General features: G+C 37.7%; 1 protein-coding gene across 3 annotated transcripts in view; it reads left to right on the forward strand.

Annotated features, from left to right (window-relative positions):
- Positions 1-1,857: 1,857 nt before the first annotated feature.
- The window catches only part of p4ha2 (procollagen-proline, 2-oxoglutarate 4-dioxygenase (proline 4-hydroxylase), alpha polypeptide 2), a 41,428-nt gene continuing 16,580 nt past the window's right edge, over positions 1,858-26,705 (forward strand). For 2 of the 3 annotated variants that reach the window (XM_084729824.1, XM_084729827.1), the window contains exons 1-5: positions 1,858-2,234; positions 15,230-15,335; positions 17,693-17,789; positions 20,079-20,230; positions 23,252-23,389. In XM_084729824.1, the coding sequence (XP_084585950.1) occupies positions 15,248-15,335; positions 17,693-17,789; positions 20,079-20,230; positions 23,252-23,389 (475 nt within the window). In that variant the 5' untranslated portion in view covers positions 1,858-2,234; positions 15,230-15,247. The remainder of the gene's footprint in view (positions 2,235-15,229; positions 15,336-17,692; positions 17,790-20,078; positions 20,231-23,251; positions 23,390-26,705) is intronic. The other variant, XM_084729826.1, reaches the window with a different exon arrangement.

Raw genomic sequence — 26,705 nt, forward strand, 5'->3', positions numbered from 1 at the left:
AGGCCTACATGTTAACTAACAGTTAATTAGCTGAAATAATAGTTTTTAATTTCCCTATTTATTTAAATTCTATTCATTTTACTCAACATTCTGTGATGTTTCTGTGTAAAGTGTAAGTGCTGATTGAATTGATATTTATCAGTTGTGGGAGGGGGCTCTTCTGCTGACCCACAGTGACACCTGCTGGTCGAACTGCTTCTGGAGTGTTTTCATATTCTAGATGTTCATCAATATAAATCTATGGATTACATTGCTCATCAGAAATCAGATACACCTATGAGCCTATATTATATAATATCTTTTAACAGTCAAAATCCAAGGTGTATAATGTGTCATATTTTGGCTTAATTTTGCATTATAAAGTAATCTATATGTCTCTAAAAGACCAAAAAGTCAAGTTAAGTTAAACCTTTCTTTCTCTCATTAATTTGAAAGACGAGTGTGCAAATTTAGCCAATACTGCAATCACGAGGAATGTTTCATCAGATGTGCCTCAGCCTGACACACGTGTCAACAGTATGTTGCTCTACTAAATGCAAATGCATCTTGGCCCCTCACTATCCAACTGGCTTTAATTACAACGTCTTAAATCGTTTATAAAGGTGTAAATAAAGTCCCATTGCTCCCACTTGCACAAAATACAGAAACATCGTGGACAGGGACAGCACGAGAACAGAAACTTCGAGAACACTGGATAATTGAAAAGCCATGTCTACAGGTTCCGTCTCCAGATGGTGCTCAGTCCATCCACAGAACAAGCTCTGGAAACCCAGATCCAAACTGTAAACGTGACGGATTGCATGGATTCCCATTACCGTAAATATTCTATAAGATCGAACTGTAGCGATGAACAAGCTTTTGAATGTTCACCTATCATAAACATTTTTTTTTTTTTTTTTAGATATTTAGCGATTGGGAATAAAACGGAGGCCTACAGAAAAACCTTTTATTGCAAAGGTTTTTGTCAATCTATCTAACTTAAATATAAATTGGAGCATATATGGCTAATTCTCAGGATTTATCCTGACCAATACTGTCGTCACAAAAATAACATTATGTATGTGTGCAGAACATGTTTTGAACCATATCATGTATGCTTTAATTTCCTTTCAGGATCAGCTAGCCATGAATTGCAAATTAAATTGCTTTCATGCATTTTTGGGCAATGTACCCCCCCCCCCCCCCCCAAAAAAAAAAGTGCTTTCTTTTGGTGTTAACAGCAACTATAACATATTTCCGAGTCCCCCACAATGCTTTTTTTGATATATAAAAATATGTCTATTGTCTACTCAAACTGACATGGTTGTCAAATGCTGCTGTAGAGTTTATATTGCAACATCCCAGATTCTTACATCATTACTGGCACTCAGGAGTGAACGACAACCCATGGCTGGTAATAGTGATGGAAATAACTAATAAGGTCTTCATACTTCTGTTCCACTACATTTCAGAGGGAAATATTTTACATTTTACTCCACAATACATGTGACAGCTTTAGTCACTTATTTTGCAACAATATTATTAATCTTTTATAGATTTAATTACCCAAGAGTATATAAAGTAGTTCAAGTTAGCCTGCGTCAGCCTGGTAACACATTTAAGTGCTTCTTATATGTTCATGCATCAATAATAATGATTATAATAATCCGGCAATGTAACCTAGCACTCAAAAAAGGAGTTTGCATGATGAGTAGATCTGAATTTTTTTTTAGTACTTTTTGATTCAAATACTGCTGTACTTTTATTTAGATAAAATTTGGAATGCAGTACTTTTTACATTGCGGTATTTTTAAAAGACCCGAGCACTGTGCTGCTCCACCACTGTTTTTTTTTTTTTTTTTTTTTTTTTTGTTTGTTTCACTTTTATAAGCAACATTAATTGAATCCTTCTTGCAATTCAAGTTTAATTTATAAAACTGTAGTCTAAATAACCTATAAAACAAATTATCTTTTCCGTTTTTTTTTGTTTTTTTTTATGAGTACAAGAAGTCAATTGTCCAGCCTACACTGAAAAGTCGGAACTTACGAGGCGCACTAGAGGGCAACACAATAAATAAGCACGAAGAATGTCTCTGCGCCTCTACTCTGAGTATTAAGGTCAGCCCTCCGGGAGGTTCTGTACGTGGCAGCGACCAAAACCCCTCTCTGTCCTACTCACAACCCCGGGGTGCCAAGTCAAACTGCGTCCACATACCAGAGTGTGACTGTGCTCTTTCAAGCCCAGGAGAGCAGAGGTAAGATGACATTAAATGTTGTATCTAATGACCCACAAATCCCTTCTTTTCATCTCTGGAAGGAAGGGGGCTGAGTCGCTGAGCTGCCGTGCCTACCGAACATGCTGGGCTGGTTGTCAATAGCTGGGTCCAACAGGTTCATTTGTTTTTTTGGACGGAAAGCGTGTTTACTCGAGACTTTTGTGGTCCCAGAAAGGAAAAGTAATAACGTGCTGTTATTTCGTGAGGTGCGTGTTTATTTCCGACATGTTGGTCACAGTGTAACGTAAGACTGTGCGAGGCTGTAGGGTTACAGTGTTTCACAGCGAAAGGGGGAGAAAGTTTTGAAACTTTGTCGCCCAGCATCTCAACCGGTGTTACTTTCATGTCATTGTGTATGAAAGGCGTTCTTTAAAGCGGACAGTGAGACGATTTTTTAAAAATTTTGTCGCTGTAAACAGCCCGTAGCACAGGCTGCGGGACGTCCAGGAGACCCTCACAGCTAAAGTGTTTTTGGGAATTTCTAGAAACAACTGGGCTGACGTCACCGGGAAGGCTACCGTCCAGCTGGAGATGATGAGCAGACTCTCGGTTTCAGCAAATTCAAGGGGGAAGTCTGTTTTTTTTTTCGAAGAGTCGTTTCACACGGAACAGCTAAAAGAAAATCTTTTTTTCTGGCAAAGAAAAAGTCCCAATAAAAGAGTTTGTCAACTGTGAAGTCTGAGGATTATCAGAGTAATCAGAGTATCACCGTTTTGATAGATGTTTTGAGATGTTGTTGATGATTTATATAAAGTACGTAAAGTATTTATATGTATGTATGAAGTTTCATAAACAATCTGTGCAAAATAAGCAAATCTGTTTGCCTAGCAACATACCACAAAAGATGAATGAGATTTTCTATTATGGCAGATGGTATTTGCACCTATGTTGGAAAAGCCATTGGAGCTATTTGCACCCATTGGTGAACTAGCTAATAGCTATTTGCACCTGAGTGCATATAGCTTAGCATGGCAGGGGGTGTTCATAGCCAACAATTGTATCCGAGGAGGGAGGAAGTAGGCAGTGTGGCTACTTGATCTCTCGCTAGACCTAACCATAATGCAACTGAAAACTATAAAAGCAGGTAAGACTTACACTAGGTGTGGGAGAAAAAAAGATTCTCTTAAGTATCCCGATTCCTGAATCAGTTTCTTGATTGCTGAATTAGTGTTTTATCTACCACTTTTCTTTATAGTATATCATTGATGCTGTTGATATAAAACACAAATATTGACTGGCATGTTATGTGTATTGTTGTTGGAATTATGACTCATGAATTACAGTCTATCAAAATGTATGATTAATTTGTTTTTCTACATCGTCCATTATTCAAAGGCAAACAAAAATTGCAATAAATCACAATATTTAAGAATTGCAGTGCATAATGAATTGGCAACGAAGGAGCTCATATGCAAAACCCAGCTATCCAACCTCTTTTCAATAGCGACTTTGTTACTCTGTATAGTTAAAGTAAGGGGGTTAGTGTGAAGAGCCGAATAGCTGCTGTGTGCCTATCTGCACTCAGGAACAAATAGACACTCCATTATTTCCACTATCGCTTAATCCGCTGATTGTTTTCTTTTGTGTAATCATTTGCTTTAGATGCAACGAGAGCTGAAAAAGCATCTGCAGCCACATAGCAACTAAAAATAGGCTGAGTCTATTATACCTTGAGGGGCAACCATTTATAAATGTCCTCCTCCGCTGCCACTGAATGTGACTAAACATCCTAATGTAGCAGCTAGACTGTCACCTGACTGCTGTGTTGCAGACAGATTCATCTCTGCCTGGTAGAATTAAAACAGGATTACTGTTAACATAGCATGGGTAATTTTAATAAATGTATTTAAAAAATCAGTTAAAATGACACTTAAAGGAATGAAAACAAGAATTTTCTTATTTGAACAAACACTTAATTATATTTTCACAACTTATTATGTCCTGACAGACCTGAAATATTTTTAAGTAACAATAATAATGCAAAATCCATCATTGTAGATAAGTAAAAGTACATGGTATGTTAATCATCAGTTTTCATACTGCGCTGTACTGTGACACTGATATACTGCAGCAACCCTATCGCTGATAAATTGTTATCGGTCTGATAAGTCACAAAAAATTGCAGTTCAGAAATGCCAAACTTGGTTTGAGGTAATTCAGGAACAGAGTCATCTACTTAGTTTGTCAAACAGAGAGCACTGACAAGTTGATTTTTATAGCTTAAAATGTCTCACTCAGGTTGCATGTTAGTCACAGTCAGGAAAGATCGAAGGGATCGAAGGGATCTGTATCAAGATTGTTTGTTGGCTAATATGTCATTATGTTATCTTTGTCTTTGATCCATTGAACTCCCAAATATTGACGTCAGTATGTGCCTGAAAAATCCCGAATCTGTCAGGCTGTGCTTCAGATGTCCTGTTTCGTGCAACAAATTGTCTTAAACTTAAAAATATTCACTTGAATGTCATATAAGAAAAAGCAGGAAATCCTCACAGCAGAAATGCCGTAACCAGAGAATATTTGGCACTTTTGCTTGAAAATGGACCAAAATTATTCATTGATGATTTAAGTTAAAGGTTAATTTCCTTTCTGATAATCAACTAATAGTATCTGCTCTAGAACTAACCCTTTAATTTGTCTGAATCCAAAGTAGCTCAATGAGCAGCTCTTTGGGTTCAAAAGGTTAGTTCATTGAGAAAAAGCTCCAGAAGAAAAGTCGTTGGCTTTGTCCACCCTTTGGCAAATAGAACAAAATGTCACTGTACACCCAGTTCCAGTATAAAGGGTTGTATGCATGCCAGGCAGATGCCCTGCAGTGATTTGTATGTGGCACAATGGCCATAATTGGATGTGGCAGTCAATGGATTGTTTATAAATCAAAGACAACAATTGGAGGGATGCCATTAATCTGTCAGCAGTAATTGGGCAGTAAGGCAGGTGATATACATGCTCCAGAGGATAATGTCTTGCAAGATACAGCTGAAACAACTGCTTTATTAAGTTATGTGAGTCGTTGTCTGATGATCTAACCTTTTCTATGTCTCTCTTGTCTTTCTTACGTAAGGTGCAGTCAGTGTCCAGATCATAAGCAGAATTCCTGTGTGATTTATATTACAACATTTGTGCCTTTTTGTATTAAACGTTCATATGAGCCTGCAGTGTTTACATACCAGGAAGGCTTTTGGAAATGGATTGTGTACTTTTGCACATAAAAAAACGTGTGTGCGCTCGCTTATGTAAACTAATGCATGCAACTTTGAGCCTGTCTCTTTATGTTAATTTATGGTTTGAAAGGAGCCACGCTCTGCAAACAGCGAGCCTGTGGTATGAATGAGCTCTTCTACCAGGCAGAGATGAACCTGTTTGCATCATAGCAATCTTGCAGAAGGTTACTGGTGTGACCACAGTCAGTCTGCCACGTTAGGCTGTTTAGTCACGTACAGGGCAGGGGGGAGAAATGGCTTAAATTAAAGTAGTGCTAGCCTATTTTTAGTTGCAATATGGCTGCAGATGTTTATATTTTTCAGCTCTCATTGCATCTGAAACAAATTTGCCTTAATGTCAACCACATTTGGTCAGCAGAAATCTTGGAGTAGGACATAAAAAACTTTTTAACCCTTTACCTCTGTCCTCCCCGATATTGGTGGACCATAGGGCTGCAATTATTAATTAATTATTGTTAATTACTGTTACCATCATTACTTATTTTTATTGTTGATTAATCTATTGATTTTTTCTCAATTGTTTACTTGTTTGGTCTGTAAAATGTCAAAAGTTGGTTAAAAATGTCAATCAGTGTTTCCCAAAGCCCAAGATAATGTCCTCAAATGTCTTGTTTTTTCCACAAACCAAACATTTTCAGTTTAATTTCATACAGGACTAAAGAAAACAGAAAATATTCACATTTAAGAAGCAGAGAATTTTGAGCTTTTTTTCCTTTAAGAATTACTCAAACCAATTAATCAATATCAGAATAGTTGACAGTTAGTTTAATAATTAAGAATTGATTAACAGAATCGTTGCAGTCCTAGACTGTACATTAATTAGGGTTCAATATTTATATTGCTCAGTTGGGAAAGTTGAAAGTAAGATTTTACTGGCCTCCATACAAATTTATTTATTAGCAGTTATTAAATGATAAAGTAACTAGTGTTTTTTAAACATGATATGCTTTGATAATCAGTTTCGTGATTACCTGACTTGCCTCAGCATTCGTGTTTCCTACAAGCACCAAAAAGACCCCAGAGCAGGGTCTCCAGCCCTTTTAGCTGCAGTGCAAGCAAGACACTGTTGACTCTTATTATGCCACACTTCTTTTTTTTTTCTTTTGAAACTTGACACACCTGTTAAAAAAAACAAATGTGTTTTATCCACCTCGCCCTTAAATTTGCAGCAAACTGTGCAACAAATCGTTTCGCCCACATCCTTTAACACCACCCAACTAAACTCCTGTTTCCAGGATAACTGAAGTGCTGTCTTGCACTTCAACTCGGCCTGGGTGATAAAAACAATACTGATATCTATCAGTGACAGACATGTAATCAATAGCAATAAGAAAGTATGATCAGCTGTCCTCTTGTCACTCATTGAAGACTCCTACTGATGTCATGTCCCTTGATGAAGGAGTGTTCAGTGAGTGACAAGAGAACGGCTGATCATTTAACAGATGAACCCCAGGTGTGTTCCTGTCCCATAAACAGCCAGTCATATCCCTTGGTGCTTTAAGTGCCACGCGAACAGTGACCTGACAAAGAGTGGTAATACAACAAACCTATTTAATCACATAAGCTATTTCCACCCTTTGCACACAGCACATCCTCAGTCACAAGCTACATGATCAATATTTCTCGATATCTACCAGTATGAAGACTGTTACTATCAATATACACTTTTCAGTTATATGGTCGAGGCCTACTTCAGCTCCTAAACTTTGTCTTTGCCGCTAATTTCTTGCAAGTCAGTCCTGTGCATGTGCATCTTTGAACGGAGAAGTAAGATGGCTCACTCACTCTTAAGCTGCTTCCATCATCAGCCTTAAGAAAAACAATGTTTTAATTATTTTTTACAACAATGTGTGGTACTATATGAGGCATTCTGCCTGCTGTGGGCAATCAGACAATCCAATCCGGAAAAAGAGCTTGATGTTATCTAGTTTATAGGGTCAGCAAAACTGTATCGGAAATGCTCACTTCCGTTATCTCAGAGTCAGGACAGAGTAAAATGCCAGTGTAAGTACTATTCCTAAAGTTTAGATGTATGAAGTTGCAAAATTGCCTCAAAAGTAGAAACCTCTTTGACCTCTTGTGGTTTTTTAGTGGAAGTGAAAGTCAAAGCACTTGTTTGACTCAGCTGTGTTTAGAGTAAATCTTGAGGGCGCTGCTGAAACTAAGCAGACACCTAATGTTTAGCCTATCTGTTGTCTTACTAAATAATGAATAAAAATCATTGTCTTGTCAGCAATGCCAACCATAACAGATTAATTTTAATCTTACTTGAGTGTAATTGAGGCGGAACTATTCTTGTTCTGTGTAAATTGAAATGCACGGAGCAGCAGATGTGACAAGTTTCAAGAATCTGAAATTGTTTGCTTTGCTGGTGGAGAGAGTTAAATCTGTGTCTGACAGGCAGCGGTTGTCTGAGCATGTTCACAGCCTGTGGTTACAGTATGCACATGCATATTTACTGTATGTGGTATCTTATGTAACATGCATATATCACTCTGCACACGTGTTAGCATGCTTACGTGTGCCCATGTTTTGTTCTTTTCTATGTCTGTGTGTGTGTGGGCGGGGGACACACACCAGTCCTGCTTACTGATTAACATCAGTCAGAAAAATACCTGTTTAGCATCAACCATGTGTCGTTTATCTCAGTACACCACTTACAGTCCTGACAGTATGGAGAAAGTTGGCAAGCGCCTTGCCCTTCGTATGAGGGATTCAGTTTTCTGGCCTGCAACTCTAGATAGCTTTTTTCTTATTCAGGGCTTAGTTTTATCAAAATACTGGAATTTGCTCTTCATTGGTGAACTGTAATGTTGAAAAAATGTAATCTGCCACGATACCTCTGCAAGCTGGGAAAGACACCAGCCGGGTGTTTTCACGCTTGAGTTTGACAGTTTTGAAACAACTGTTGCAAAAGGGAATAGGGGTCAGATTAAAAGTTTGGCTTTGCTGGAACTGTGAGTCAAATACTTACATATTTCGCTCTGGGGACTGTTCATTTTTGTCAACTTGGATGCTCAATAGCCAGGCTGCAGTTCAATCTAACCTCATTCTTTTCCTTTTTTTTACGTCTCAGCCTCCTCTTTGTCCCCTTGTCTGAAGTTATCTTCATCTTCTTCATGTAACTATCTCACTACACATTAAATATATTCTGTAGATATGATTCTGAAAGAGTAGTTTAGTTTGTAGGACAAATTTCTTACAGTAACTAAAGGCTTTTAAAAAGTTTGGAATAGGTCTTTTGCAGCAATATTAAACTTTTGCCCCAGTTGTCTTGACAACGCTCTCCTATTCACATCAGCGCCAGTACATTTTGGCTTTGCTCTTACTTGGATTTCATATGAAGTGATATTATCTAAACTGTCCAGAAAAAAAACGTGAGAAAGATCAATTATATTGTTAATCCATTTTTAGAAATAGACTTTATCTCGTTACCTTGACATATATTTTAATCTGCTGTCTCTCAAAACTTCAAAAGATGTGCGTTTTAATAACTTCCTCGGTTGGCACTTGTGTGATCCCAGACAGCTGCTGCTCAGAACAGCCAGGTTTTTTTTTCTCTGTGGATTTGTTGGCAAGTAAAGTTCAGCAGAAAAGAGGAACAAGACCACTACAGATGTTGAAAATGTTGCTTTCTGAGTATAAACGTTTGCTTCTGCTCCATAGCAGACCTTGGATCCTGACTGCTTTGCCAGAGAATGTGTTACTTTGGTTTCTTATCTCTCTCATAGAGCCACACCTTCATGTAAAATAGCAGAGGTCTGGAGGAACTTGAAGTCAATACTTGGCTGCGGACGAGTTCCTGTGGTTTGCTGTCATCATTCAATCCATGCAGATTTTCATACAGCAGAGACTTAACACTGGTACTTACTGTAAATCAATGAAGAAACCACTAAAGACTTAAAAATGTCTTGTCATGTTGCAAACAAGAAGCCTTGCAGAGTTATTTTGCAGAGTACTGGATCAGCTTTAAACCATTTAAAGCTGTGTGTCAAATAAATTTGAGATACTGAACTGCACGTTGATGCGCAGTAAATAGTCCCAGTATTTATCTGACTGATTTGGCCTCGATCTGCAGACTCAGAAATGTTTTTCAGGCTGTCTAATGGCAAAGGCTTGTGAGATTTGGTTCCCTCTTGTGATGCTGCCAGCCAACAATAGGTCAACACAACAAATGAAACACAATGATGTTAAAGATTATGGTATCTGTAGATAAAAACCTACAAGCTGATATGCTTTTATAAAAACATCATCAACTTGACCAAATGTAATGAGTGAGGATGTAATATATTGAAAATTGTGATGTCAAAAATAGTGTTCAGTGCCTTTTACTGTAGGAGCACAGGTTAAAAGGTTGGACTTTTTTGTGCTTTGGTATCAAAAGAGGTTGAGTATAATCAGTATTGTATCAAAAATTAAACTACGGATATCATGACAACCCTAATTTAAATTAACACAAAAAACAACTTCCTGGACAAAAAATGCAATTCACATCAGATTATTTTTAATAAAGGATTTTTTTTCCAAGTCCTTGTTTTGGGCTATTAATGAGCGTTTCTGCGAGCAAAGAATTGAATCTTGAATAAGATTTACGCATTAAGATTTGCGAGTTGAGAAACCAGAGGTACTGCCTCACAGGTGTCAGCGAGAATCATGAATTTGTCCAGCAGGGTCACATTTTGATTATATTTGCTCACCTTTATTGTATTTAGAAGAAAGGGTAGATAGACTCTTGTTGCCTTGCAGCTTTATTTAATATTTAATGCACAAAAAAAAAAAAACACACACAAGGTCTGCAGCATTAGAGATGCCTCTGAAACACTTTTTCATATCTGACATCACAACCATGATGAACTGCTGATACCAGTGCAATACCATCCTTTTCCATTATTTAATCAACTAAGCTGTCAATAATACAGTTTTATGATTGCTCTTTGCATAACCAAGCCAAATGCTCTAATACTAAAACAAATATTGTACTGCCATGACAGAAGAAAGGCATCCTGATACTTCTTTTAATTTAAACTTTTTCAGCTTTTTTTTCATTTTCTTAGCACAGTTTTTGTTTGGTCAGACCCATTGAAACATTCAAAATGCAAATTAAATAAATTGCATAAATATATAAATTGCACTCTGCTGTTTTTCTTTTTTCTCCCTTGAGCTTAAAATAACTCAGCTGACATGATGACAGCACTGCTGACAGGTCGTACTCACGTTCTAGCTTCTGTGACACGTGATACTCATCAGTGTTACTTGTGCTGCTCAAAGTTTATTTAAGCATTTATGTGATCATTTAGGCTTTTTTTTTTTAAATCCAGATATCCAGTGATCCAGTTATTAGACTGATACAGATGCTGGTAAATGCAGCACAGGAAGACATGTTGCACTGAATGTATCAATGCTTGAGATACAGCTGTGTGGTGCTGTCCTCCCATGACCTTGTTATATCATATCTTCTCCTGTCAATGCTATTTCCTACATTTGCCAGAAATACCAGTAGAGGGTCAGGAGGACTCGGGAACATGGGTTAGTGAATGTAACAGGTCTCTTTTCAGGAATGTGACGTGGGTGTTACAGCTTGCAACAACAAGCAGGACTGTTTGGGCTGCGTAATTGCATGGGCTGTAAATTGCAAGGAGAAAAATTTGGTCCTTTCATTTGTTATTTAGGACTGAGGTAATACTTAGTTGGGCAGACGCTCATTATGTAAACCAACAGCAATCCCAGGTAAAACACTGGGAGCTTATTTAGTCCTGGTAAGAGTACATTTCCCTGAGACTTAAGAGTTCTTTATGAAGCTTTATAGTCACTTCATAGTCATAGCCTCCTTTGAGAGTGATCGATATCACTGTTTTACAGCACTTCAAACACTGAAAAAATCTTTTGTGTTTTTTATTTGCGCTCTTGTGTGCCATCAAAAGTGTTGCACATAGTTTTTGTATAGGAAAGTCTAAATGCCTGAGTGTTTTTGCAACTCAGATCATTCAACCAATGCTTTGGCACTGACGTTGGTCTGATTTCATGGTCCAGGACCGTCCATGTGCACCCAAGCCAACTGACCACAATGACCATGCATGCATGACCAATATGTGTTTAGTCCTTTTCAATAATCACGATAGATGGCGGAAAATTATTTAGTGTGCATGGCAGAGGAGCTTGTTCCATTTTATAGCTATTTTTGCTAAAATTAAAATTCTTAATAGGTGTAGTTTTGTGATTAACAGGCGTATTCTTGACATAGTCAGACAAAAAAGGCTTAAGCTTGATTTTAATTTACCTTTATCGTTCTGTTGCTCCAGATCTGTGGAGTATGTAGGCTTGTTTGGAGACAAGTTAGGGCAGCTCTCCTACAGAATGACAGACAGAAAGAATGACTTTTATATGTTGAGAGATTTGAGCCAAACTTTATTACTGCTACAGTTACTTATTACATACTTAATACCTATTACAATTACTGTAATTGTAAATTATGGTCTAAAATATATATCAAGGTATAATTTAAAGCATGGACAGTATCATGATATATCTGCTTTTCTTTAAATTTCAATCTAAATTCTTCTGCATGGTCATAACACTGGTATAACAATGGCATGACGGCTATTGCTGTACTCTTAACTGTATTACTAGGACATATTTCACATAGTACAGTATAGAACATTTAATGTGCAAAACTGGAATGATAAATACAGAAAAAAATACAAAACTTTTTCTCAAGTGTATCAAGTATCGCCACCACTTTAAAACCACTGTTGCTGGATATGATTTACAGATTATCATTTTCTGGTCGTTGTCATTTTCAGCCTGAACCATGTTCATAAAATGGCAGCTGCATCGGTCTTTTTACCTTTTACTTTCTCTTCTTCCTCTTCGTTGGATGCGGTGCAGCAAACTGTTACAAACAAGCTAAAGCCAACGCTGCCAGTTTAGCCTAGTTTGCCATGTATCTCCAAATTTGGCCAAGCTGTGATGGCATTAGTTCCTTTGTCTGTACTTACAACATTTTGTTGTAACATTTTATCGTGTTGCTTTTTGGACGGGCAAAGTCAGAGCTCTACCATGGCATTGCGGTCTAGTCTAACCTCATACTGTAGGGCAACTTTACACAGGTGTACTTTCTCTACCGGTTATGCCTTTTACCCCTACAGTGAATGTTAAAACTTGGATAAAGAAAACTAAGTTTCAAGTCATTTCTTTTCACCAAATAATTAGTAACAGCAAGTTACTGATCTTGTGTAGTTCTCTTTATGTTTTTCTGTTTAAGATTCATCAGGCAGTCAGTAAAAGCATAATTGTAGCTCAGGCCTCTCCTATCAGTGAGCATGACAAGTCATGCAGGCCTAGAATTCACAGTGGCTTGTTGTGTGTTTTTAAAACCATTTCACAGCCTTTCACTAATGACACCTGCTGTTTGTTTAGCGCCATATGGTGTGGTAGTCTTTGTTTGCCTCATTAAAAGGATCCATTTGTCACAAATAAACCAATTTATACCTTCCATCATGTTTGTTTCGCAAAGGATCCACTGAACACTGACATTGTATCCTGTAAAGTTCTAGATGTTGATGGGTTACTTCCTCCAGGACATGATGTTGGTGTCTTAGTGTCTCTTTGGCTTAAGGCTGCTATATGCATTAACTTTGTTATGACCTATTTTGGCAACAGTAGAAAGTCGACAAGTATTTTGTCAACAGGTGTCATGTAAGTGAAATGATTTCTTTATAACCTGGAGCAAATTCCTCACAAAGTTATTACTACACTAACAACTAAGCTGTCCCTTTTGTGCTTTAAAACGTCTGTCTTTGTAAGCCTTTGATTATATGGTGGTGCAGACAGAAGTACGGATGTATGTGCATGCTTTACACAGGCAACAGTAAACAGTTATCACTGAGAAGTGATGTGGCAAAGCAGACTTTTAATGAAATCCAAGAGGAGAAAGTGGAGCAGTGTTACTTTCACCTAAACAAATCTAACAGAGCGTCTCAGTTCTGAGCAGGACGCAGGGTCTCTGCCAGGTAATACACCATTGTTTAGTCCTTTTTTAACTTGAGCTCTGTTGTACGGTAGCCGAAAGTCCACACGGCTCATGTTGCTTTGCCCTAAATAACACTACTGTTTCTTTTAGAGAATAAATATGGTGAAGGAAATGTGGCAACGTCTGACAAGAAAACCACAATAAACCTGGAAACAAAAGGTTTCACACAGCTGTTTGAACTCAAGCCGCCTGCTTAATGAGGATAAGTTAACTTAACATTCACAGTGTATTTGTTTGGTATTTTTCCTTATTATGCCAATTGTATTTCAGGTTGGGTATTGTTCAAAAACGTTTGGTAACGGTACCTTAAATAATACCTTCACTTCGATACCAGTTCCTACTTTTTTCATTTCCGATCCATTTAACAAAAGGAAAATTACATTACACTTTACGGTACAAATCTTTAGTTTCACTTTTGCACACTCAAAGTAGTTTGGTCACATAAAAATATAAATATGTTTGCCACAATGTGGTTTAAATTAAGTTGTCTGTCTTAGCTCTTGACAGACAGTGATTTATCTGTCGATTATTATCCTGATTAATCAATGAGTTGTTTGGTTCATAAAATATCAGAAAATAGTGACAAAAGTTGATCATTATTTCCCAAAGTCCAAGATGATCTCCTCAAATGTCTTGCTTTGTCCACAACTCAAAGATGTTCAGTTTACTGTCATAGAGTAAAAATATTCACATTTAAGAAGCTGAAATCAGAGAATTTTGACTTTTTTTTCACTAAAGAATTACTCAAAACATTTAATTGATTAGCAAATTTAATTGATTAATCTATTAATTGTTGCAGCTCTACATAAAAATACCAAAGTTTGGTACTCAGTGCTACTTGTATGGCTACAACTTCAGTTTACAACTTCACGTTATTGATTAAACTACAGCTGACCATATCCAAATCTGCAGCTCACTTCAGTTTTACTGAACTTAATTGTGTCTTTGTTTCATCATCTTTCATTAGGCAGCTGGTGGCCATGTTGAACTCCAGAGCAGAACAAAATGAATGACACACACATGCTTAAGCTCAATTGGACGAGTGCTGGATCATAAAAATACCTGAACAGAGAAGGAAATATCTGCACACCAGATTCCTACATTTTGTTCTCACGGCTGTGTCTGCATTGTGAAAACTACGGATATAGTTTCTATATTTTGTGGGTACAGAATGTTTTGTTACAAAAAACACGTTTCTTTGTCCACATTGTCTGTCTTATTCTTTCGTAACAGGAACTGGGCGGAGAGGCTTTTATGACAGCATGCATCCCAGCAGGGATTACTGACTCATTTATAGGAAACACAGTGGAAACTTTGAATAGCGTTTGACCATCATGTAATTCAGTGCGGAAACACAGCATCATTGTATAAACTGTTGACTCGGGGTAATACAAATTGCAAGTTTATTTATATGTGTGGTTGAAGAATAAGAATTCTCAAATGAAATCCCGTTTGTCAGCTTTTAGTGGCCAACATGAAAGCACAGCACAGTCCCAATTATTGATGGGTACAATATTAAATTGGAAACAGATGGACTGGTGTTGGAGAAGAAATGGACTATATGCAAAAACTAATCTATAGTTAATACAGTCTTGCACAATTTTTGTTAACTAATCTTATGAAGAATAACAGACTGGTGATGCAGACAGCAGAGTGTTCTGCTACATGAAAAGGTCGTGTAAATCTATGGTGACATGATGTGGTTGTGTTTGTCCTTGCAGGTTATTGGAAGAGACAGAATGAGACGGTTCCTGTGTAATATCCTCTGGGCTCTGCTCTGGTGCTGCTGCTGCTGGAAAACACAGGCAGAGGTCTTCACGTCCATTGGTAAACTTTTTTCCCTTGTTATTTTTGTTATAATGAAATTTACAATGAGTGTGCTTCCAGCTCTCATTTGATCCAGTGTGACAGTTTCTGGATCCAGTTTGGTACCAAATCCTTGAGTGACATTGAGTCTTCGGTGTCAGGAGTTAGTGACACTGAAGCCAATATTTTGCTGTTGTTATGTATCATGGCCTCAGAAGGCTGTTAATACAGAATAAAACCCCCTGACTGTGGCTTTGACAGCTACAATAATTATTTAACTATTCAATGATCAGAATGTCCAAAATTGTGAAAAATGCTCATCGCAATTTTCCAAAGCTGAAAGCAACGTCTTCAAGTTGCTGTTTTTGTGATACCAACAGTCCAAACCCATAAATCAAAATCAAGAATTAATAAATCATTAAATCACAAAGAAAATAAACAAATCCTTACATTAAAGAGAGTGAAACCAGCAAATGTTTGATTAATTGTTTCAGTCATTTTAAGCAAAAATGCCAAACATTTATCAAAATACTGACAAGACTGTGAATGTTGGGTTGTTAACTAACATGGGCTGAGACTTTTTACCTCTGTATGTACATTTTTGTATGTGACTGTTATATCGTCTATGGATTATTTTCTAAACTTAACTTATTATTGTAATTGAAGGTGATGAACACCTTCAGCCTACTAATTGCGTCAAGTTTATTTTTGCTTCACATTCACCTCAGGATATAAAGCTAAATGCTATTTTGAAAAAGATTGTAATGATTTAGTCATGATTGAGGCCAGGCACACCTACTGATACTGTATTATTCAGAGTGCAAACCTTGCATCTTAAGCCACAATAACACAAAAACATATCGGCATGGCAGTGTGACACGTAACACACCACACCACAAGATCAGAAACTCCACCGGGTACCTTCTTACGCAGGCTATTAAAAACCGCACACTTAAATGTGTTTTTTGAGCTGTAAACTAAATGATATGACGTTATTGTGACGAAACACATTAATGATGGTGTTACTCAATTCAGTTTTGAAAAAAATTGCAGTTTCATGGTCTGAAAATAGCTCAACATGCCATCTGCTGTTTTAAATTATCCTGAACCAATAGAGTCGACAATTTGGGACTGCATGTGTTCATAAATAAAGAACGTAAACGCCCTCTAATCAGAGGTGTGTGGCCACCTCACTGAGCAACTCCTGCCTCAAACATCCACCCCGACTCCACCTCAGCCTCTGCCTGCTTCTCCTCTCAGCCCATTTATCCTCTTTTTTTTAGCATTTTTCAAAATAGTGCAGGTGGGATTAGGCTAAGACTTAAGGGATTAGTTATACTTAGAAATTGATAATTAGGACATCGAAACTTGTTACACTGCCCTGAATAGGAGCATCAGCAGAGCGCCACATGTAGAAGAGAAGAGGTTTGAGCTCAGGAATGCATGTTTTTCTCTTGCTATAAAAAAGGTTTTAGATGGAGGAAGTGGCTAGGAGGCCAGAGAGTCTGAGTTTATTTTGAGACTCCCTGAGTAACTTTTAAGAGAAATAATTGTGGTCCTTTAAGTCTTTAAATCAAATCTGTAAAAAATTACCAAAAAAAAGTTCTGTGCAGCATCACAGTCAGCAATTCTGAAAATGAAATGAAGTTCTCTTGATCCCACTTCAACAGAAATAAAGTGTCCCGTTGAGAAATCCCACAAACTGTCCCTTTGCCTTTTGTGATAATTACCTCCCTCAATCAAATACGTGTGAAAAGGATCACTGACTTACAAAAACTTCTTTTGATAATACAGTATGGATTGCATCACTCTGCAGGCTGCACCTCATGAGATAAACACCCACTTAAATCACACTGATTTACTGCACTTGGCTGGTCAGCTATACTGGTTGCACACAAAAAACAATGAAAGTGTTTCATTATTCTGTTTCCCTGGCAACCTCTGTGAATTAATGATGGCCGGTCGTTTCCATGGAATTGTTTACTACATCCCAATCGTCCCCTCAAAAGCTGACGGATGAACAGCCCACTGTAGTTTGCTGAGTAATTCTATACAATCAAAGCTCCACAGTTTGTGGCTGAGGATTTATTTTTGCCTCAGTGTTAGTCTGTGGCAAACAGTTTTACCAGAAACACATTTTGTAGGCCTTTAAAGCAAAACACAACAGAGTTCAAACAAGTAAAAGTTGTCAGTACTTGCAAATCTTTTAGTTTTATATTAAAAATGGGTAGGTCACGCAGGAATACAGGAATTCTGTGTTTTGTTTTTTTTAAAAAGGAAATTAAAAGGCGATGCATCTTTTTAGTGAGAAAGGTGATGCTGATTTTTATCTTGAGTGACACCTCTCGCTTACCTACAGTATCTGTCTCTCTCTGCAGGCCAAATGACAGACCTGATCTACACGGAAAAAGAGCTGGTGCAGTCCCTGAAGGAATACATAAAAGCAGAAGAGTCCAAGCTTGCTGCTGTCAAAAGGTACTGTAGTGGTATGATTTTTCACCATCCTGTCTGTATCTCATTCCCTGGTTGTGTTGGTGCGGTCATGTGTGTCAGCAGCTCCTTTCTTAAATGAAAGCCAAACTTAGAGATAAGAGAACACCTGGGATATGGTCAAGGACACACTTAAGAGCCAATGCCGAGAAAACATCCACTGGGATATTTTAATTGGGTAATCTCAGTCAGAGGCACACAAGAAGTCAACTGCCAGACAGAGTGTCTAGCCTATAAAAAACATAAATTGAATGGTTGAAGTGCTAGAAGGTGTACCTATCCGATGCAAAGCATCCATGGATGTTTGATTGATATTATTTTTAAAAAACAGTTGAGTAAGCCACACAAATCTAAGGGTAGTAGACATTTCCTGTATTTAGCTATGAGAAAGAATTAGGGGACAAGGAAAAGCAATAGACCAGTAAGTTTGAGTGTGGTTCAAAAGTTTAAAGAAAAGTCTCCAAAAAGTATAAAGAGAGGTGTATTAGGCTTTGTTCTTCAGTCTGATCCTGGGATCGGCTCGAGTTTGTTGGTTTTGCTGCACCAGATCAATCAATAAACTTTAAATAGCAGAAGTTGCTCTTTCTCCATTGATCCCCTTCCACCCAATCAAGGATACGACATATTTTATTTGCGATATTCAATATATTGTTACATGCTGGCTTGTGACCCTTTTGGAGGGGACTTAACTCCTTTGTTGAGAACCACTGGACAAAACAAAACTGTATGCAAATGTCATACATGAAAATATGACTTTTGCTACTTGATACCTTTGATACTAGTATATTGCTGATGTTTCTCCGTACTCTGTGGACTGGTGATGTCCTCGTATGGGACCAGCATTACTTGTCTGAGAGGCTCTAGTTAGAACTAGAATGAAGACTCTATTGTCATATGAAAGTAGAAGACCTACAGAATCCAGTGGTGCAACCATGTTAATCATGGTTACCTTGTCGGGACACACAGTGCTGACCTGCGTCTCAAATTGATCTTCAGGTTCACACCTTTCAGATGATGTATACCTTGTCTGTGTAGCATGTACTGTTGACCAGGTATCTCCCCCTAAAGATCCCGTGTCTCCCCTCCTTAATTACAAAAACAGGTCTTTGGTAATGGTGTATTTTTACTATGCTGCATTGTTATTTTTACTTTAGTACAGGAACTGAGTACTTCTTCCCCCTCTGACCATAATGAATGCTTGATAGCGTCTCTATGGTGTTGACAGGCTGGGTGGTGTGTCATGTGATATTCCTTATTGTGGATTAAGGTGTCAAAATCATCTCAACAACACTGACACATATTATAAATATTAACTATCTGTCTCAATAACATTCACCAGCACTAACACATGAAAGAAAGAAAAAATGCATCAACAGTCCTTCAACCGTTTAGCGGTCACGGATGGGAAACGAGATCCTGTTCCAGTTGAGAACCAATTTCAAATTGTGTGATCCGTCAGAATTTTGTGCCTCTGAGCTTATCAGATCCTTTTATCAGTGCCAGCATGTTTTTTATTTCAGTTGTGCATTGCAAAACAATGATACCAAACTCTCTGCTGTTTCACAGTGTGTTCAGACTCAGACATGATTGCTGAAAACCTTTGTTGGCCGACTTGTTCCCCCACGCAGAAAATTTATCAGGAATCAACAGGGAATTGATAAAGAATTGAACGGATAAAGCAGAATCAATCATGGTATTGATAACAATAAAATGTCACCAGTTCTAGTGGAGATTCTTGGTTCCATTTTGATTTTAGGGTCATGGTTTGATTTTCGATTTAAACGTTTTTACACAAATATCAGATTCTCACATGCAAAAAGCCACCAGCCCTTTAGAGAAGGTGGCCTTGTGGGTAACCTGAACTCTGTGTGACGGAGACTAGAGGGTTTGTTGCTGGCAGCAAGTCTCTCCCAGTGCCAGCATGTAGCTGCAGTCACAGAAAAGAGCAATATACGAGGGGTACTTAAATGTACAACATGGGGTTTTAACTGGTTATGAAACAGTCTCAATTATATACTGATGCCTCTATATTACCTACATGAGCAAACTAGATCGTCAGCGAGAAGACTGGTTATTTCAGTCTTGCTGATCCTGTCTTTGGTTTGGATTTAATTTCAGTACTGAAATCAAAAGCTCATACAGTATATGTATACATACTGTCAGACAATTTAGTAATAGTAATAGTCAATGTGAATGAGTACAGCATCTGTATGGATCTGTATAATGGGAGCGTTTATATTCATAACAACACTCCTCTGTCTGTCTGTCTCTTAGCTGGGCCAACAAACTTGATGCTCTGACCAGAATGTCCACCTCTGACCCAGAGGGCTACCTGGGCCACCCAGTGAACGCCTACAAACTGATGAAGAGACTCAACACGGAGTGGACCGAACTGGAGAGCCTGGTGCTGCAGAACCCCTCTGATGGTAAGGAAATGAGGAAGGGAACGAGTGAAGGAGTGAAGGAGGAGTGGAGCTGGAGATCACTGGTGTAATTTTACTTTACATGGAACATGGAAGCTCTCTGTGTAATTAGTTATAATATGTGTGCTTTATTTGCATAAAATTGACTCCTGGAGTGTGAGTTTGTGTTTCTTGGCCACACGCAGCTATGGGTCTGTTGCCTGACTGAGAGTAAACAGAGATTCGCTGCGATAACAAACACAGACTGTTAGCGTGAACTGTGCGTGCTTGTGTGCAGCAGCTCTGGCCCAAACATACTTTAACGTAAGAGTCTTGTATTTTCATCCAGACTACATACCTTTTTTTTCTCCTCTTCTCTGCTTTGATTAGTGATACATCTGTAAATGTTGTTCAAGTTGATTGCAGTTCTTTATTAGGAATAACCCCTTGAGATGCATCATTTCAGTTTCAAGTGGATCATTAACAACAAAAATACAGTATAAACACATGAAGCCAAAACATTTTACAAAAACAAAATGAATAATTAAAGGACAACTGAGAGTAAATCTGCAAAGTCCGTTCTAAACAATATTAAGAGGAAGAAGATTAGATTAGATAAACAGTTGAAACATTTCCAAATACACCTTGGCTCAAATCTGCATTTGTTAGCCTCAATTCATGCCCTTGGCGTTGTATGCATTTATACCATGTCTAAATATCTCTTCGCACTGTTTAATGCTCCCTGCTCATTCTGAGAAAAGCCCCAAAGAAATAAGTGATGACTGCTGCCCTGCAGATGCAAGTTTTGTGTGGCAAATAAAACCCAGAGCTGATGTGAACAAAGTGATTATAGCTTCAACTGCGGAGTGGAAATTTCAGCTCAGATACTCCTCATTTCCAGTGAACAGATAGAGAACAGAGCCTGTCATGTTCTAGCTCCAGCTGTTCCTCATCGCTGCATATTTTGGCCATGTTCTTCCTTTTTCTCTGTGTGTGTATGTTTGGACCTGAAAGTCTGTGTGTGTTTACACATTGGTCCCTATCTGTGTGAGGGAGACAAATGATGAATCATGTTTCATACAAGTGAAACTGTATACGTGGCTGTGACTGAGACACAGTGAGACAGTGAAAGAAACTGAAGTCAAACATTTAAGCAAAAGTAGACAGAAGAAATACTACATTTTTCTTTACATTAGCAGGCAAAGAGCATTGATCTTGTTTTCCTTTATTCATATTTCTTTTCCCTTTATGCTTTAGCAACACTGATGTCATGTCCTTCATATTTGATGTCAGTAAAGCAAGTTAAAGGAGCAATACGTAGCAGTGGCCACGCATTAAAAAATCAACTGTGCATTTCCTTAATCTAACATACCATGGTCATTTTATGATAAATTACTGTAAATACTATAGATCTCTTCGTTAATAGAAAGACTGACATCAGTTTGAATGTAAACAGCAGCAACATTATGGTGATGATAATATGATCAGCATCTTCATATTAAAGGTTTGACATGTGTGAAATATAGTCTGTCAGCTGTGTTTGAGCACGATGAATCATCAATGCAAAGACAGAGTCCCGCTCCCTTCGTCCTGCCAGAGTCTTTCGTGTTGCATCCTGTCAGAACTGATCCGCCCATCAAGTGCAACAACTTGATCCTTTTCCTGGCCTGTTTCATCCGTTCCATTTTCCTGTAACGTAGAGATGCCGTATGCATTGTAGATCGTCTCAGCGTCCACTGCTCTTTAATACAAACCCCACGCTTCCTTTTGCAATGTCTACAGGTGTATTTCTGTCATTGGTGACACCTGTTACAGAAATGTAGAAAAAGCAACAGTAGAGTAAAAGTAGAGAAGATGGTGATATCTGATATGTAGTTATGTCATTTCTCCAATATATAGTACTTGTTAGTAGTCATCATTAGCCACACACAAGACAACTAAATTGAACTAGATGTGATTGATGGGTATTGGCAGCATGAGAAGGATAATAAAAATCACTCTGAGCAGAGGCTCAAATTATTTACAGAAAGTCTGGAACTGCTGTGGCACGAAAGTTTGTACTGGCTAAAGGTTTCAAGCATGAATACATCAAAGATACTGGCAATAGCCATTGTTAGCTTTGTTTTCGTTAGCCAACTAAATAATATTGAGATAGGGTGAGTAAGAGGGGAGGAAAAGAAAAAGGACAAAGACGAGCACCCATTAAAAAGAAATGGGATGACTGGCAGTTCTGTTGTTTAAAATATTAAAAACATTTACTTTTCAGTCTACTCCAAGATGAATATTGACTAACTCCGAGGGAAATATTTAAAAAAAATGTATTGTTCAAAGTATATTGAGAAAAAGGTATAAATAAAATCAGTCAAATGAGTTTAATTATGGTGCAGATGGACAGAAACAGAGTGGCGAGCTCCATCTTGATTCTTCAGTTCAGTTTAGGTTGGTGTTGGACGGATCCCAAAATAAAAGAGCTGGTCCTTGAGCTGGTGGGTGGTGAAGCTGTAGTGTGTCTTCAACTGAACTGTCTAAAAGCTGGTGTTTCTGCAACACTCATTCAAGCACTGCGCCCCCGATACACCTGAACTTCGTTACTATTATTAACTACTCCAGTGTGTGAGTGTGAGCCCCACAGTGATGTAATTTCAGCAGCACACAACTCAACCACACCTCATTATTATATTTCAATGAAAACCAGTCCAGAGTGTTGGGTGGAAAAGGAAAAGAAAAAGGATGAAGATGAGCTATAACTCCCTATTACTCTTAACAACATCAAGTACAATGCTCAGCTCCAGAGCATGCACAATGGACATAATGTGTCCATTATGTAGGGGTGCACAATTAATCGTAAGAACCAGAACCAAATTTTTTAAAAGAAAAATGTGTGAAAAAACAGCATTAGAATGAAGTATTGTAGTTATAAATGCAAAAATGAAGAATTTTCATTTTTGGGTGAACTATCCCTTTAAACAAGGCAGTAATTGACTCAGATTTCATTCTCATAATCATCCCGACATTCCTAACAGCATGTTTGTACTTCCTCTCCAGGGTTCATTTCCAACATGTCCACACACAGGCAGTACTTCCCAGATGAAGAGGACGAGACGGGTGCAGCCAAGGCGTTGATGCGGCTTCAGGACACGTACCAACTGGATTCTGAGGCTTTCTCCAGAGGAAAGCTGCCAGGTAACCAAGAGTGTGCAGTGATCATTTGAGAGAACATGAATATGTTTACAGTAGAAGAGCAGAGTGTGCAGACCAACATTTATAAGAAAAAAAAAAGAGAGGAAGGCAAACCGAACCCACCCATAATGACACTAAATGGTGTGTTTGTGTGTTTATGCTCCTCTCCTTGTAATTAGCAGTTTGAGTTTTGGACCCCCTGACAGAGTACATTTTTGTGAAATTTGGTCATATTGACTTGTCCTCATTTCTTCAAGAGTTTAGGCTTGAGTTTAAAGTTAAAGCTACTGTTAGTTTAAGGTGAGATTTTAGTCAAGTATAAGGTTATTTTAAAAATTATTACCTTGGTTTTGGGCCATGATTGGATTTAGGCTGACTTAACTTCGTGAAACTTTCACACAATTAGTTGCTGGTCGCAAATTTCTCGAAACATTTACTACCAGTCAAAAGTTTGGACACACTTGTCTTTTGAGGTTTTTTTTCAATATTTTTAAAGGAAATGGTTCAGATTATACACAGTAGATAAAGCTGTCATCAAACCAAAAGATGGCGACTTCTAAAACATCAAAGAGCAAAAAACTTTTGCATGCTTTTAAGTTGACAGGTGCGAAGGAGAAGACCGTTGGACGACAGAAAAAAGCAAAAAGACTCTTGCATGCTGTCTTTTGTACTTGCAATCAAAGATTTAATACCAACAATGTTATTAAATCATTTATTGCACAGTCAGAAAACAGTATGTGAGTCTTTTTGCTTTTTAAGAATCTGAAATATGAAGCATTTTTCCTCATTGTCACATTTTTGCTTACTACATAATTCCATGTAGTTCCATATTTAATAGTTTTTACAGATGTCTCCAGTATTAATCTAAAATGTAGAAAAATTATATAGATAAAGAAATAACATTTAATAAGATGATGTGTTTAAACCATATATCGAAAGTATCAGCGTTATAAAAAAAATTATCTAAGTCTTTCATTCAAGACTTAAATTTAGTTCACGCTTTATTGTCCTGCCTGCAATTTGGCTTACAGCTAAATCAGGCAGTGGTTAGTGATTTTTATCGCAGTACCAGCTCTGTCAGCACACTGTGCTGGTGGGGAAAAAAACACAACCTCCTGACTACTCAAAAGAGAGACCAATGGATCATTTCACACTCCAACGAGCCTCCAGTGAGGGCATTCACCCTTTGATTCAGAAATAAATAAATAGCTTTGTCGCCACCGTCTGACTTAAGTATGACACTGTAGCTTGATACATGACTATTTTAAAGAACAGCCGTGATTCATATTAAAAATTCAGCAAAAAGCTATAACATAGCGTTATACTAACTACTACTAACTGCAGTGTAAACAGTCTTTGTTTGTTTGTTGACAGCGTTACCAACCTTGCATGAAGTCTGTGGTGATAATCTCTTAAGCGTCCAAGAGACCATCTTCTGTTTCAGTTAAAATCAGTTGGAAAGATAACGCATCATAGTTTGATGTCGTCAGCTGCCACGTTAGCAGCGTTTCGACTGGTTGTTGTGTAAAACTGCGCATATTTGTCAGCTCTCCCGGTTTTCCCAGGAGACTGAAGTTTTTCCATTGCCGTCTCCCTATTTCTTCCCAGAATCACAATTCTTCTGTATTTCTCCCCATTTATGACTATTTTTCACACATTTTTTTTCTTTTCACTATCAAAACCTTTTTCTGACTGACACTTCACAGTGTGTTTAAGCCCTGTGACTCTAAAAGTTTACTGTTTTCAGCAGACTCTCTGAAACTCACATTTTTTGGCTTCAAAATCATCCCTATTTTTGAGGTCTCAAAGTTGGCAAGTTTGTTGATGAGTTTCAGTCAACTACAGCAGCATGAAATTTTCTCTCTACAAAACCAGTCTTAGAATAAATGGGAGTGTAGTTAGGAAGCTAATGACTCTGTTATAGTTGCATCATACACAGACACGTTTAATTCCTCAACCTCAAGTTCAGCTTTATTTAATTCAGCCCTTCATCACAGTAAGATTTCAAGATTTCATGCACCGCTGTCTGCACTGTGTACTACTAGACTGCCATTGCCAAAGACAGACAGTCTTAAATTTTGCACATATTTCCTTTAAAGTCATAACTTATCATAAATGGTTGATTGAGATGCATTTGAAGCATAGTTTCTAAGTTTGAATGGAAATCCAGTTTCAGTGGCCTCTAGACATGAATTGGATACAGCACAGGTATGAACAGGTGTGTTCCTCTGCAGGTATGTGTCTGTTCAGTGGCACAAGCCTGGTTTTGTATCTGTGTATCTGTGCCAGTTTATACTGTGCTAGGATCCAGTAACCTTAGTTGATACATTCTGCATGTCTCAACTTGCCCACCAACAAATAACTTGTCAGAAATGTCCAAAAAGAGACAAGTCAGGTGTCTGATACACATTTTGTGACAGTGTAACATTTTGTTTTCCAGAAAATTTAAAAGCTGAAGCAGGTGGGCATGCATGACACCCAAGTACCGTCATTCATAAGCCTCACTTTGTTTTATAAGTTGATCATAAGGAAAACAAGAAGACATAAGTCAAGTGATCTGTTGGAGGGCATGTGTCACAGCAATAAAAGAAAGTAAATGCACATATGCATAGTGTATATAAGTAACTTTAAAATACAAACATTAAAGGGATAGTTCAACCCCCAGTTACTCAAGGTAATCCACACACCTTATTGTGAGCACTTTCATGTAGGAACTGCTTTCTTTATGCAGTAGAATTGATCGGAACTACTTTCTTTCTCTGAGAGAGAAACTAGTTCCTACATAAAGCCGCTCACAACAAAGTGTGTGGATTATCTTGAGTAATTTTTTGATGCTGGTTTTTAATTTTTTCAAATTTACTTTTTCAGAATAATCTAGATGGATAAATAGCACTACAGGTCAGGAGGGAAAATATGTATTTTTTGATTTTCTTTAATATTATGAACATTCAAGTTATGTCCAAAATGAAGTTTTAAAAACAAAACTGTTGGGTTGTAGGTGCATGTGATGTGCTGTCTGTGGTCATAACCTCGCCTCTCTTTAAGGTCTAATCATGAGTTGAACACATTATGTCATATTTTTTTTTATGTTAATATATCGGCCAATATGATCATCAACATTTTTGTGTCATTTTATAAACAACTTATCAATTAATTGAAAAAATAATTAATCCTTGCAGCTCTAAAAAAGGTCATTTAAATATTGTAAGAAGTTTTAAGTGAAATTGATGAGCTGTGCAAGTTTCTCTCAAACCTTGACACCTTATTCCAAGCCCAGATGAGTTTAAAACATGATTCATCAGTGATGAATAAACTGTGT

This window comes from Lutjanus erythropterus, chromosome 11 (assembly GCF_056507025.1).
Source record: "Lutjanus erythropterus isolate fLutEry1 chromosome 11, fLutEry1.hap2, whole genome shotgun sequence".
In the NCBI taxonomy this organism is placed as follows: Eukaryota; Metazoa; Chordata; class Actinopteri; order Lutjaniformes; family Lutjanidae; genus Lutjanus; species Lutjanus erythropterus.